This window comes from Rhinolophus sinicus, linkage group LG01, assembly GCF_036562045.2.
Source record: "Rhinolophus sinicus isolate RSC01 linkage group LG01, ASM3656204v1, whole genome shotgun sequence".
Taxonomy (NCBI): Eukaryota; Metazoa; Chordata; class Mammalia; order Chiroptera; family Rhinolophidae; genus Rhinolophus; species Rhinolophus sinicus.
This window is the reverse complement of record NC_133751.1, coordinates 209,215,372-209,228,857: the sequence shown is the minus strand read 5'-3', so window position 1 is coordinate 209,228,857 and position 13,486 is coordinate 209,215,372. Positions and strand designations below refer to the sequence as shown.

The window sequence follows — 13,486 nt, the reverse complement described above, 5'->3', positions numbered from 1 at the left end:
TGCTAATTTTTATCAGACAGTCTTTCACTTTAAGCAGGTGATCAGACCATCTGTAAATAATTCCTGTCCAGTCTTTACGATTCTTTCCTTTGGGCTGGGATCGCTGATGCTATTGCTGCAAATAATTCTACCTGATTTTATATACAGATGTTCAAAGGTTTCTGAACCTTTCCCAGAAGACCTTACACCTTTTCCTTGAAAAGAATCAATAATGAGAAGTACTCACTTAATGTCTTAACAATAGTGCTTTATTGGTAAAAGGTTAGTTTCAATGGATACAAAATTGCTGTGTAAAATAAGTTTTCAAAATACATTTCAATAGGTAAAGATTATCTCTTAGTAAAAGAGCAATTATCTACTAGCAAAAGTATGTATTTAGGTATAGGCAACAAAAGGGGATTTAAAAGTGTTAACGGTGTAGGTCTACCCACACACTTAACCATTATTCAGGGCAGCTAGCCCTAAGCAGTAGTTTAACTCAAACTACACAGGGCTGACACTGACCACTTACAAATGTCCCCCTGCCTCCCTTTAAACAGCTTTTATTAGAACAGTGGATCAATGCCAAAATAACCCCCATGAGTGGCCTTGAAAAGACACGGAACACTTTTTCTTGGTAAAAACTTTGCACAACATGCCTAACTAAACCTAAAGCTACTGACCATTCACAATTATGCAACAGTGAAAGGGCCAAGTACGCCAGGACACCGTATTATTTGCTATAGCACACTTTTGTAACTAATGTATTTTGACCTCATTTCATTATTTTGGCCAAACCAGAAAACCCTCCTCATCCTCGGATCAAACATTTTCTGCATCTCAACCCCTCCTGTCAGAGTAAAATGAAAATACTGAACCAGCACCTGTTCCCTCCAGGTCCCCTTCACCGGTCACTTTCTAGGGACCCATTTCCTAGCATCAGTAGAAATGCTCAAGGACAGCGGCCCTGGAACACCAGCGCCCTCGGAGTGCACAGCAGGGCACATGGTAGGAGGGGGGCCCAGGCCAGAGCACAGGATACCCACAGGGGCGGCTGTGACTGGCAGCACCTGCCCACCAGCCTCCAGTGCAGATCTGAAACGGCTTTCATTCTTACACGACACAGAGCACTTACACTGCGTACAGTGAGGGAAATGGATGAGACAGCCTGCATATAAAAAATCACCACTGCTATTTGTCTCCTTTCAAAAAACCATCCAAAAAAGGAAGAGTTAAAGGAAAGCCAAATCGGGAAAAGCTGGCATTTTGGGTTGCATTAGGGCTGAGGCCTCAGGGTCTGTAACAGGTCTGGGTTCAGAGGCACCCACCCACCCAAAGGACCCTAATTTCCACTGCTGAGACAGGTCTTCTACACCTGCAGTTACAGAAAATACATTAAAGTGCAGTATAAAAGTACAAAAGGTTAGTTTCTGAGCAGATCAATTGTTAATTTTCCTTAAAAAGTTATTTTTTAATTTAGTTGAGTAAAAATAGTTCATTGACTCTCATTGTGTTGGTAAGAATCTTAGTTGCAACATGAAAACTGGAGCTCACGGGTACGCTGATGTTTTCCATAGCAGAGTATAACTAGCATTCGTGGAGAATACTACAAAAAGTGGCTTGTGACAAGTTCTCTGCATAGTGGTTTAAAAATGACCTAGTATAAGGATCCAGAGACTTGGTAAAATCTACCCCTAAAAGCCTGTTCTTTAAAAGAAAAGTCTAAAGGTGTATCTCGTTAGATAACTCTGTTTCATTTGGTAAACAGATGAATGTGCAGATCAACTAACGGTACTGAATTATAGCAGCAACATTGGTTTTAGGTGTTGTTCTCAAATAGAAGAAAGGCGGGGATGAACCCCGACATGGCGCATCCTGCTAAGTAAATGGCCTTGTACTTCCTATGTCACTAGGTCCATGTCTCTACCACTCAGGAACATTCTGGGAAAATCTGAATGTTCCAGAAATAAATCAAGAGTGCTCCTCAATGACTAGTTGGTTAGGCCAGCCAAATCATATTAACACATATGCTGGCTGATCCCCGGAAAGCAATTCTAACAGTAGTGGTTAGTTAAGGTGAAAGAAAATGAAAATGCAAAGTTCACGCACAAAACAGAAGTAGACCCTAGCAATGAATACAAATGTTTAAACATACTGCATACAAAAGAATACATCAAAACTTAAAAAAAAAATTCTCAGGCCACAGGCACTGGAAAATGTGGACGGGTACCCATCCAACAGCTTCTTGAAAACTCAGAGCTGGTGTTACTCATCCGCAATGTTTTATCCTGCGAAGTGTTTTCTGGAAAAACAAAGTACAACACAGTGAGATGGGAAGGATGTAATGCTTGCTGTGTTGACCAATAACAGCATTCTTTTCTGCCTAACAAAGTGACCAGAAGGTGGGGCTCATTGGACCACAGAGATAATGGAATCAAGACGTCCATTTATGAGGCTCTGGTAAACTGGGAGTAGTGCAAAACTAAAAAGTTTACCAAAGTACAGACCAATTTTATGTATCTAAAGTAGAATTTCCATAAAGTTTCCAAAAGAGCGGCAGCAAGGTCAGAGAAAATAACGTCGTCAGCCCTCCGGCCTCCAACGAGCCTGCCCCAGGGTCCCTGCTTCTCCACTTGACCTTCATTTCCTGTTGGCACCAGTCCTGCTCCTGCACAATCCACCTGCCTCCCGTTCTCTTTCCCTCCCTTCAGACTGGCTAGTTCCATGCCCACAGCCATGTAACTGTAAACCCTGCACAGCATCAACGGCCTTGTGGGAGAAGTGTGAACTGAGCACGTACCCTTGGGACGGTTCTAAGGTTTCAACGTGATGACAACAGTAAAGCCACCAGGTGGGGTTACACAGACGCTCCCTTCAGAGGACCAGCTCAGGTCTGTGCCTTTTTGTGCATATAATTCACAACGAAAACCTTTCTCAACAAGCCACACAAGGGCAGGAGTTCTGGGGAGGTGGCCGACACCCCCGAATGCTCCTCTAGGTCCTCTGTCTGTCACAGTCTACTTCTGACAGGTGTCCGACCTCTGGGCTCTCTGCCTTCTGTCTTGTCAATCCTGCCAGGTGTCAGCTGAGCCTCAAGTCACTCATGTCACAGCACCTCCCTCTTTTCATCAACAACACTCTCAGCTGTGTAAGGGAGACTCAGTGCCTCCTCCCAGACCTGTGCCAGCTCACACTTGTCCAGCCCGTCCTCTCTCTTCCACAGAAAGGGTCTGCCTCCCCCAACCGCATGGAACTGCTTCTGCCTTTGGTCTTTATCTGGCTTCCTCTCCCTCCGTCCTCTCACAGGCGATGACAGCAGACATCCAAAGAGCTCTGCATGCTCAGCAGTCCACAGGACATGGGAGCTTTTCCTAGTCGCGGGCCCCTGGTGTCCAAAGTCCCTTCAAGCAGGAAGGCCAGCCAGCCACGTGACTGACTCCAGGGCTGGAGCAGAGCTGTGCTGAGGGGCAGGCGGTCCGCAGTGCCCCTTGAGGAGCCCGCCCTGCCCGGCAGAGTTCACCCCCTCAAGCGGCCTACATCAGCTGTTCACTAACACTGAACATTCTCTCTGAAGGGCTGTTTTGCAGCTTTAATAAACTTCTAATTGTCTAAACAATAAAAGTTCTTCTATTGTTCACCCTATCACGGCTTAGGAACCAGAAAGCCTCTTCACTGGACACTGGACAGGAGTGGAGAAGCTTCCCTTTTCTGGGAGCACCTTTCCCCTGGAAGGCCGGGACGTGAAGACAGAATCCCAGGCGCCCTCACCTCAGGCCAGCTGCCCGTGGGCCCCGCCGTCGCCATCCCCGCCCTGCAGCTGCAGCTGCATCTGGGCCTGCATCCGGGCAATCATCTCCTGCATGCGGCGCAGCTGTGGGCACAAGACAGCGTGTTACTGCCAGCGCCCAGCCCCCCGCAGCCCCACGTCCCAGAACACCTGCTTCTCTGCTTTCCCAAAACACGCTAAGGAGCTAATATACACCCTCTTACAGACCAGTGAGACCGGCAACAACCAAGAGATGACCGAACAAATGACAGGAATATGCAATTCAAATAACAGAAATTACCAATAAACAAGCAAAGAATGAGCAGAGGCGGGAGATCTTTCCTAACCCAGAGGCTGGAGGAGACCACCACTGCCCTGTGGAGGGTGTGTAGTCAAGGGGGCGGGGTGGGTCCTAGCCCTTCAGAGGGCCATGCCCATCCTTGTGTCCCTAATCAATTTTATCCTTGTGGTTTCTGTGTGTTTAGAAAGACCTCTGGGCAATTATTATAAAATATGTACCTGATTTTTTTTCCAGACAACTTTGTTGTTTGTGGCATTTAAATATTTGATCCATGCTGAATTAATTTGGCTACAGAAGTGTCTTACTTGTTTCCAAAAGGATGGTCTGTTCTGTGATTATTTACTGACTATGCCTGGATTCTACAACTCCACAGATCTCAAGGCCAGCTTCACCCCAGAACACATTTCTATCTTTCTGACCTAGTTCCAGCTGTGTACCTAAGCAGCCTGCCACGCCTGGACCAAACACTTTAGGTGACCACCGTTCTCTGATGTTGCCGTAACCAGTAAGGCAAGCCTCTTCTCATTAGTCCATTCTTACAGCTTCCTGTGTTTCCCATGCTTAGTCTTTAAAACAAACATTACTGTTATCTTATCAAGCTATCCCCTAAAAGAAAAAACTCGGCAAACACATATAACTCTGCTGGAACTGCATTAAATTTAGAGATTAGAGAGAACTGTGATCTTTGTATTTAGCGTCCTAAAAAGTTATGTCTGTTAAAATACTGAATGTTTTATTAGTAGTTTCTTTCCCCATGAAGTCCTACACATTTCTTCTTACATTTTTGTTAATGGTTGTGAATGGCAGTTCATTACTTTCTAATCGGTTATTATCTATGTATAGGAAAACTGATTTTTGAACATATTACAAAATCAGTCACGTTATTAAATTCTCACTATTTCTAAGTTTTTTTCCACTAAATTGCTATAGGAGATTAAATAAAATAACATATGTAAAGCAATATGCATATTATTATGTTTATATAAAATGCATTAGCTATATGAAATACATTTCTTCTCAAAAAAACAAGGAAGGAAAACTATAATAAGCTAACTACAAATAATATTTTTGGGTACAAACTACACAGCTTCAGACCTAAAAATAGTACTTTTCTACTTACCTCAGCTTCCTTTTCCAGCAAGATCTGGTCTTTATTCATGTCCTCATTTTCCACTTTTCTAAGAGTTGAAAGAAATTACAATATTTTATCAAACGTAAGTTGGTTATTTCTGATGACAAGAACCCCAAGCAAAATATCACTTTACATTTTGGAGAAACATATCTATTTAAAAGTACACACATTTATTATTTTTCTGATTAATGACATGAATAGGTAAGAACGATGAAAAAAGAGCAACATGAAATGGAAAATCTAAGAAATACTCTAAGCCGGGGTAATAACACTTCCATCCTTATCTACTCAAAAAACAGTAGCCATTATCTGAAGAATACTCTTGTCCAGTTACTTTATGCACACACTGCCACCATTGCATTGAAAAAAGGAACAGGGTCTGATGTCTCACAGGTCAGCACAGAGGCCGTGCGAGCTCATGAGGACACAGCTCTGCACATGCTGATGGCCTGGGACCAGTCTGGTGGCCTTCTCCTCCTAGTGGGACCTCCTCGCTGCCTCAAAAACCTTTCTTACTGTCTGGTCCCCATGTTAATAACACGGTAGACTTTAACATATACCTCGTACGTATACACAAATCCACCAAATTTTTAAAATGTGAGTATTTTAGTGAACTACAACAAAAAAATTCTTTTTATAAATGACGTGTATCACTTCTATGTTAAACTCTAAGCAGAGATGTGGTTTTATCAGATACAAATCAGGTCTCAAATAAAAACCTATTAGGATGGTAAAAGAGATGAGTGAGGGCGGCTGCTCCCCCTCACTGGGGCGGTGCAAGTTTCTTAATGTTCTCATTTGCAGACAGAGGGGCGCTGCTGAGAAAGCACCCCACACACATCTCCGGCCCTCCCATCTGAAGCTGTGCTTTATGTGTAGATGATTAAAGCCACTTTTAACAGTCCACAAGGAAAACACAATTCAATTAAATCAGCAATGAGGACCTTGCAACACGAAATCGGATCATGTTGTTCAGAGGTCAACAAGGCCACACTGGACACATACAGGAAGGAGACAGCACCACTTGGGGTGACACAGTATAGACACAAGGGGACAGTGTGATAATGACCTGCCGCCTCTTTTGAGCCTCTCAGAACGGAAGTTCTCATAGTGAAGGTCCTGGGTCACTTCCTGGAGGTCCTGCATGTGAGTGCTGGAAGAGAGAAGAACACATAGCAGGGGGCTCCACACATGTGCACGCATGTGCCATTTGAATGGAAAAAACAGCCAATCAAGGACATGGGAGAAACTCCTGTAACAAAAATCCCCCTTATTACTATAAATTGTATGCAAAGTTCCTGGAATTTCAGGATAAGGGGGTGAGGCTACGGAAATGTCTACAGAAGTGTAGCTCTCCTCGCTAGCCAATCAACAGTACACAAATACTCCCACCCACAGGGTCTCTGCATGACACCATCACCACTGGACAGACATAGATGCACAAAGAAGTTTGGGGAGGTTTTTTTAGGTAAGCAATGTCTGAAACAGAATACACTTTTCTAAAAGTACTTCGAGAAAACATGCAATTCAAATAGTCATGATTTCTTAAGCTCAACAGTTATGCCAGAAGTTAATTAATTTAAGCTATAAAGAAGAGCTTATAAAGAATAAAATTAAGTATTAATATTCTGCATAAAATAGAAACAGCACTTACAGTCCTCTAATCATCGTATAAAATGTTCCTGGGTTTTTTTGCCCAGCCTTTTTTAATACGTAATCACTCATGAGTGAATAAAGATGCCGTGTTCCTGTTACTCAGGATCCAAGCCAACGGCCCAGGTCACAGCCCAGGGGTGGCCCATCCTCCCTTTCTGAAAACACACACTGGACCCTACAGCCTCCACACAGTCCACCTCTGTGACAATACATCAGAATCACCAGACTTCAATGAAAAATCCAATGGATTACGACAGTCACTTTCAAATGATTTTGAGCTGCCACAAAGGTACCTATGCTTGCATTTGGGGGGAACACATCCCTGAAAGGCCAGGGGTTCACTTTAAATGCCTTACGCTGTGACAGAATTACTCTGTTTCCCCAAAAATAAGACCTAGCCAGACTATCACCTCTAACAAAAAAATTTTTGGAGCAAAAATTAATGTAAGATCTGGTTATTTATATTACATTACATCATAATATACTATATCCGGTTTATCATAAAATAAGACCGGTCTTATATTAATTTTTGCTCCAAAAGACACATTAGAGCTGATGGTCCAGCTAGGTCTTATTTTTTGGGAAACACGTTATCAGCTTGAGTAATTTTAATGGTATTTTAGTGATTTGTAATTCACTAAAAACTGTTCACGCAAGTGAGACACGTGGCCCAGAGAGCGACCTTCAGTAACTCCAAGGTTACCTAGGTGAGCCATTCTCTGAGATCGTCTGATTCAAGGGTAATAGACTGGAGCAATACTTTCTTTCAGCCTCTCCATTCGAGGGCAACAGCACCGACCGGACGTGACTAGTGTGAAATCTATTTGCAGAGGAAAACAGTCTGTTTCTGTAGTCACGTCTGCTCTAGCTGTTAAGAATCGATTGAAGAACGTCAAGGCTGGCTGGGGCCATCGTGACAAGGGCCCGAGACTGACAGCTGGCGCTGGGGAAGCTGCTGGGCGCCCCACCGCAGGGCCTTCCCATGCCAGGAGCGACCACGTCGGGCTTCGAGTCTAGTCTACATTTCGCCTCAAAAGAGGCCAGAGAGACCAGTAAGGAAGGAGAGGGCTGAAGCCATAGGCCTCCGCTCTGTTCCCAGGTGAGGGCCTCTGCCCAGGGGGAGCCGGGAGCTGAAGGAGGCCCCAGGCACCCCGCACTGTGCGGCGCGGCTCTCGTGCCGATGGGTGCGACAGTGTCTTACATGAGCATGGTCCTCAGCTTCAGGAAGTCGTTGTGCTCTGGGTTCTCCACCTCCACGACACCCCAAGGGTACAGGCGGCCTCTGACCTTCTTGCCCTTGGCTTCAATCAGCTGATTGGATCCAACCACAGAGAACGGGATACTGGCCTGGAGAGAGACACAGGGGGTAGACGGGCCCCACGGGGAAGGAACCGTGATGGTCCCTGCGGGCACAGGACGTCAGCATATGGGCGGAGCACTTGGCTGCTTGCTACAAGGTGGACTTGAAAAGCTAGCAGTACACAGAATTTTCTTTCGAAGTGGGAGAAACTGCATGACAGTAAATTAGGCCTGCAGTAAGATTTAAGCCTTATAGGGACAGCTAGGTCAGAATACACTGAAAGCAGAGACACTAGAGTAAGTAAACCCACCCGGCAATCCCTCAGTCAAGCCGACCAGGATCTGGCCCTTTGCCCACTCCTGTCTTAAGCGTAGGCAACAGGCAACAGGACTGAGTTGCTCTGAGCACACGCGTGCAGAGTTCTTACCTTGAGAAGCCTAGTCTGCTCTTTAAAATCTTCATCTTCATCTGACTCTGCATCAGGTAAATGATAGATTTTGATGTTATGTTCTTCAATTTCATCCAGAATCTGAAATAATGACAAAGCCAGGAACCATTTTAACGAACTACACAAATCTTTGTTAAGTCTAACTCATTGCATTGGGCAATACATCAGAATCACCAAACTTCAATGAAGAATCCAATGGATTATGACAATCACTTTCAAATGATTTTATAAGCTGCCGTAAAGGTACCTATGCTTGCATTTGGGGGGACACCTCTGTCCAGAACAATAATGCACCACCACCGTCAGCGTACAAAACCCCAGCACAGTGGCTGCAATGAGATCATGCCCCAGCTAGCCTCAAGAACAACACATGCCATGGGAGAGATGGGGACATGCAGCCAGATGCCACAGGCACAGAAGAGCCCCGCGTGTCACCTGAGGCGTCCCTGAACAACAGGCTGAAGTCTTACAGGCCGAGGAGGGGGCACACAAGAGGTGTGCTGGGAACAAGACATCCAGGATGGCAGGGACGCAGGACACGTAGCTGGTTAAGACCGCAGGACAACTAGGGGACCAAGTGCAGAGGTCCCCGAATGGATTATGGTCCCCTGGGGATCCGACTGTCATTGAATAGGCAGAAAGTGACCAGTACTGGCATCCCACTCTGCAGTGTCAACCAGGCCGCAGACCAGCCTAGAGGGGCTGGAGCTCAGGCAAGCAGTCATTCATCAGTCAGTGACTCACAAACCCAGCTCCCAGGGCCCCCACATGCTGGGCACACCACCAGGTCCAAGGCAGGTTGGAGCTCCGCCTACTGACACCCCAGGACCTGGGCCTTGCGGATGGAAAAACAGGGACTCCACGGAAGTCACCTCAGGGTGATCTGAGGGTAAACCCCCAGCTGGGGAGGTCACAGGGTCGTCCCGCCCAGGCCTATGACTTCTTTACTGAAAGGTTATCTTGGTTGTAAGCAGCCCTGCCCATGTTTCTGTGCATCTAGGTTCCCACACCTCGAAATGCCCCCTTCAGACCCTCCTCGTAAAGCAAGAGCACAGTCTTAACTCTCCTGTGCTCCATCCCGCCTGCTTTCTCCTCATGTCATCTTCCTTCTGTTCCCTCCGTAACCTCAAACGCATAAAGGAAGCTGCAAAGCTGCTATTCTCGGGAGCATTTGCGATCTCGATCCTGGCACGTGCCGTCAGTTTGGATCAAATAAACTCCTACAAAAATTCTCTCCAGGACTGGCATTTCCTACATCTATAACCCTTAGGGAAGAGAAAACAGAAGCCAACTCAGGAGGAATCACCGCTACCTCACACCCTGTTCCTGAATTTGTTCTTAGTGTGACCTTTCTTGCCTCCAATGATCAAAATCTTACTTAACAGACTGTCTGCACTGCTTCAGGAACCTCCTGTCCCCCTAATCCTTTCTTTGCAGCCTGACCTGCAGTCTTCTCTCCACTTGTCATTCCTAAACGAAATGGAGGAGGCAGAAGCTGAGCAGTATGAGGTGCGATCAAACAATATGGTAAATGTTTAAACAAAAAAAAATTATTACAGTAAAAGGCACAATGCCACTAATCCCCCTCCAAAATACCCCCTTCGCTTCACACACTTAGCCCATCTTTCTTGCTACCACTTTCTGAAGCAGTTCTGGAAGTCCTCTTTCGTGAGCATCTTTAGTTGCACTGTCGTGGCTGCCTCGATGTCCTGAATCATTTTGACTTTGGGGAAGAGCCAGAAGTCGCACGTGCCAGATCCAGTGAATAAGGTGGATGAGGACACACTGTCATGCTTCTATTTGAAAGAAATTGCCGTACTGATGTGTGACACGGCATGTTGTCATGATGGAGAATAATTTACACACACTTTAGAACACACCTCTCAACTGTAGCTCACACACAGCTGACTGCACCGAACAAGTTGAAACTTGTCACACACTGTTACTAAGGTTCGAAGCGCCACTGCCTGTATTGAAGATTCCTGCCTTTCCATTGGATGGCACTCGGCAGCAGCATTTACCATATTTTGTGATCACAATGGAAAGGCTCTGCGTTACACATCCCTTGTGGTATGGCAATTTCTGTCAAATAAAAACATTAGGGTGTGTCCTCATCCACCTTATTCACCGGATCTGGCATTGATGCGATTTCCCCACAGTCAAAATGATCATGAAAGATAAAATGTTTTGAATCGATTTAGGACATTGAGGCAGCCACAACAGCACAACTGAAGACACTCACAAAAAAAGGACTTCCAGAACTGCTTCAGAAAGTGGCCCGAACGATGGGATGGTGTGTTCAAAGAGAGGGGGAGTACTTTGAGGGGAACTAATGGCAATGTGTCTTTTATTGTAATAAGTTTTTTTTAATTTATTTAAACATTCACCATATTTTTTGATCATACCTTGTAGGCATGGCCCAACCCACTTGCCCCCGTTCCCACCTATTACCCACCCTGCTGACCACCTTTTCTCCTACGATGGCCTCAAACATAATCACACTATGGACAAGAAAAGAGCCGGGAAACATTTAATAAGTAGGCCTTTTAGAATTAGAAAAGGATTGAGAAAGTGATGAATCAAGAATAATTACGCATTTTTCAGCCCGGGTGATGGCAAGAATTGTGGGACCATTTACAGAGCTCAGGAAGTTGGGAGCAGAGCTCACCAGTGGGGGAGAGAGGACTCCTGTTCACACAAGTGGTTCCCATGAAAAGTAATACAATTCTTAGAAGGGAAAAGCAGAAGCCACAGGTGATGATATGACCAGAATAATACTAAGTAATGCTGACATGCAGGGACCAGGAAGAAAGTGGTGAGAGAGGCTGAAAGACAAGTCTCGGGAGCACACAGCAAACCCCACTGGCGAGGCCCCACGCTGATGATGGAACCGCTGGCCACGCCCAAGACAGGACAACTGCAGGTGGGCAGGGGAGGCGAGAGTCAGAGATTAAGAAGAGGGTAGAAGACACCAGGAGTAGAAGACTAAAACAAATGACAGGTGCTAGAGGTTCTTTTGGATCAAGGGGAAACAGTACTGTGGTAGGCAAATGGGAGAAACCAGGTAATGAGAAGGGATTAAAAAGGCCCCCAAGATAAAAGAGACAAGGGCAGAAAGTATTTCACTTCACTTCAGACTCTGAGATCAGGCCGAGTGTTTTGGACACAGGATTAGAGTGGGTATAAAGCACGCTAACCCAGACAACCCCTTCCCCTACCTCTCCGGAATTGAATGTAACAGCCAATAAAAGGTGGAGCTCCATTAAACAGGAATTGCTAAAATACTCATTGTGAAGCATAAAAATCACTGTGCTTTCAGGGGCACTTCCAAGGGCCTGAATAGTTCCTAAGATTGGCAGCCCTGAGACAATAAGGAAACGGCCGAGAAACGTGAGTACATCAGTTAGAGACTGCTATGGAGAAGACAGCTGTGAAAACACGAAGGTCAAACTGGGTGAAATCAATCATCTGCGACATATAGTCAGTGTCTGAAAACAACAGTATCTGTCAGTCAATAGAAAAGCAATGAAAAGAGAGACAAGGCTCTAAAACCCAAGAGAACACGCCATGGGCACCAAGCACAGGGACAAATACTCGCACTAGCAACCGGGAAACACCTGACCAAAAACTGGTAACATTCCCAGGGCTGTTCCCAGGCTGGAGAGCAGAGCACGCCACATGCTGCTTTGGGATTGTACACTGTCACAATGTGGGGGATAGTGAGCCATCTTTCAAAAACTGAAATATGCGTCACTGTCCTTTCTAAGAATCCGTCTGACTTGCACAATTTGAGAAGACACATGCGTAGCAGTGTCCACTACATATGCATTACTGAGTACCTGGCACGTGCCAGGTCCTGTTCTGAACTTGTGGAATACACAGGTGAGCAAAGCAACGATCCCTGGTGTCAGGGGCCAAGGGGCACAGTGGGAAGACCCAGACACACATGGAAGAAACACTTTGTGGGTTCTGAGCAGAGCAACGGGGGGGTGCTTTCCATGTGCGAGGGGCACACGGCTGGCCGACAGACAACAGTGCTGCCGCAGCTTTACATCCAAATGCAGGCCCTTACAACAGTCAACCGCAGACTGCTGTAACTAGCCACGTGCCCAGGGGGTTGTGTGGAGGGACATGTTTTGCTGACGTAAGAACCTCACGGACGTGACCACACCTCCACATTCACTGCATTTACCCAACATGTCAGAGTCAGCACACAGCCACCTGCTAAGTCAGAGATGAATTATAAATAGTAATAACTCAATACCCTTGGCGAAGCCAAAATAGGCAAAGACAACATGTCAGCGTTCCATGTTGCTGAAAACCCACCACCAACTCATCACCCCACATCCCATTCGTTCCTTCCTCCCTCCCTCCCTGCACTCACCCTCTTCTTCAAGCGCTCCCGTTCCTTCAGAGTGAGGGTGTCGGCTTTTGCAATGACAGGCACAATATTGACCTTGTTGTGTATCGCCTTCATGAACGCGACATCTAAGGGCTTAAGCCTAAAAATAATTGTGGAGAGGTGTCACATATTTAGGGAAAAAGGAAGACCACCCAGAATTTCTCTCTCTCAAAATTATCTCAGTTCTTGCATCACAATACGCAGTTTTGGGAACGCTGCGAGCCCAGCTAGCAGAGATGCTTTCTACTCTACACCCAGGCCTTTGTGGGGAGCCAGCGACCACGTACCCATGTCCAAAGGGGGAAATGAAGTAGAAGCAGCAATGCACCCTGTTGTCCACGATGTGGCGTCTGTTCAAGCCACTCTCGTCATGCAGGTACCGTTCAAACTGCTCGTCAATGTAGGAGATGATTGTCTTAAAGCTGATAGAAAGTATGAATGGTGACGGGATGCACAGGCAGGCAACCCCAATCAAAAGACAAACTTCGTCTTCCTGGCCCCT

General features: G+C 45.9%; 1 protein-coding gene across 3 annotated transcripts in view; it reads right to left on the bottom strand.

The window, feature by feature from the left end:
* Positions 1-230: 230 nt before the first annotated feature.
* SEPTIN2 (septin 2) overlaps positions 231-13,486 on the bottom strand; it is a 29,516-nt gene continuing 16,260 nt past the window's right edge. For all 3 annotated transcript variants that reach the window (XM_019711669.2, XM_019711670.2, XM_074316497.1), the window contains 8 exons: positions 13,272-13,406; positions 12,967-13,084; positions 8,562-8,663; positions 8,036-8,181; positions 6,248-6,331; positions 5,167-5,224; positions 3,748-3,850; positions 231-2,281 (listed from right to left, as the gene is read on the bottom strand). In XM_019711669.2, coding sequence (XP_019567228.2) covers positions 3,749-3,850; positions 5,167-5,224; positions 6,248-6,331; positions 8,036-8,181; positions 8,562-8,663; positions 12,967-13,084; positions 13,272-13,406 — 745 coding nt within the window. In that variant the 3' untranslated portion in view covers positions 231-2,281; position 3,748. The remainder of the gene's footprint in view (positions 2,282-3,747; positions 3,851-5,166; positions 5,225-6,247; positions 6,332-8,035; positions 8,182-8,561; positions 8,664-12,966; positions 13,085-13,271; positions 13,407-13,486) is intronic.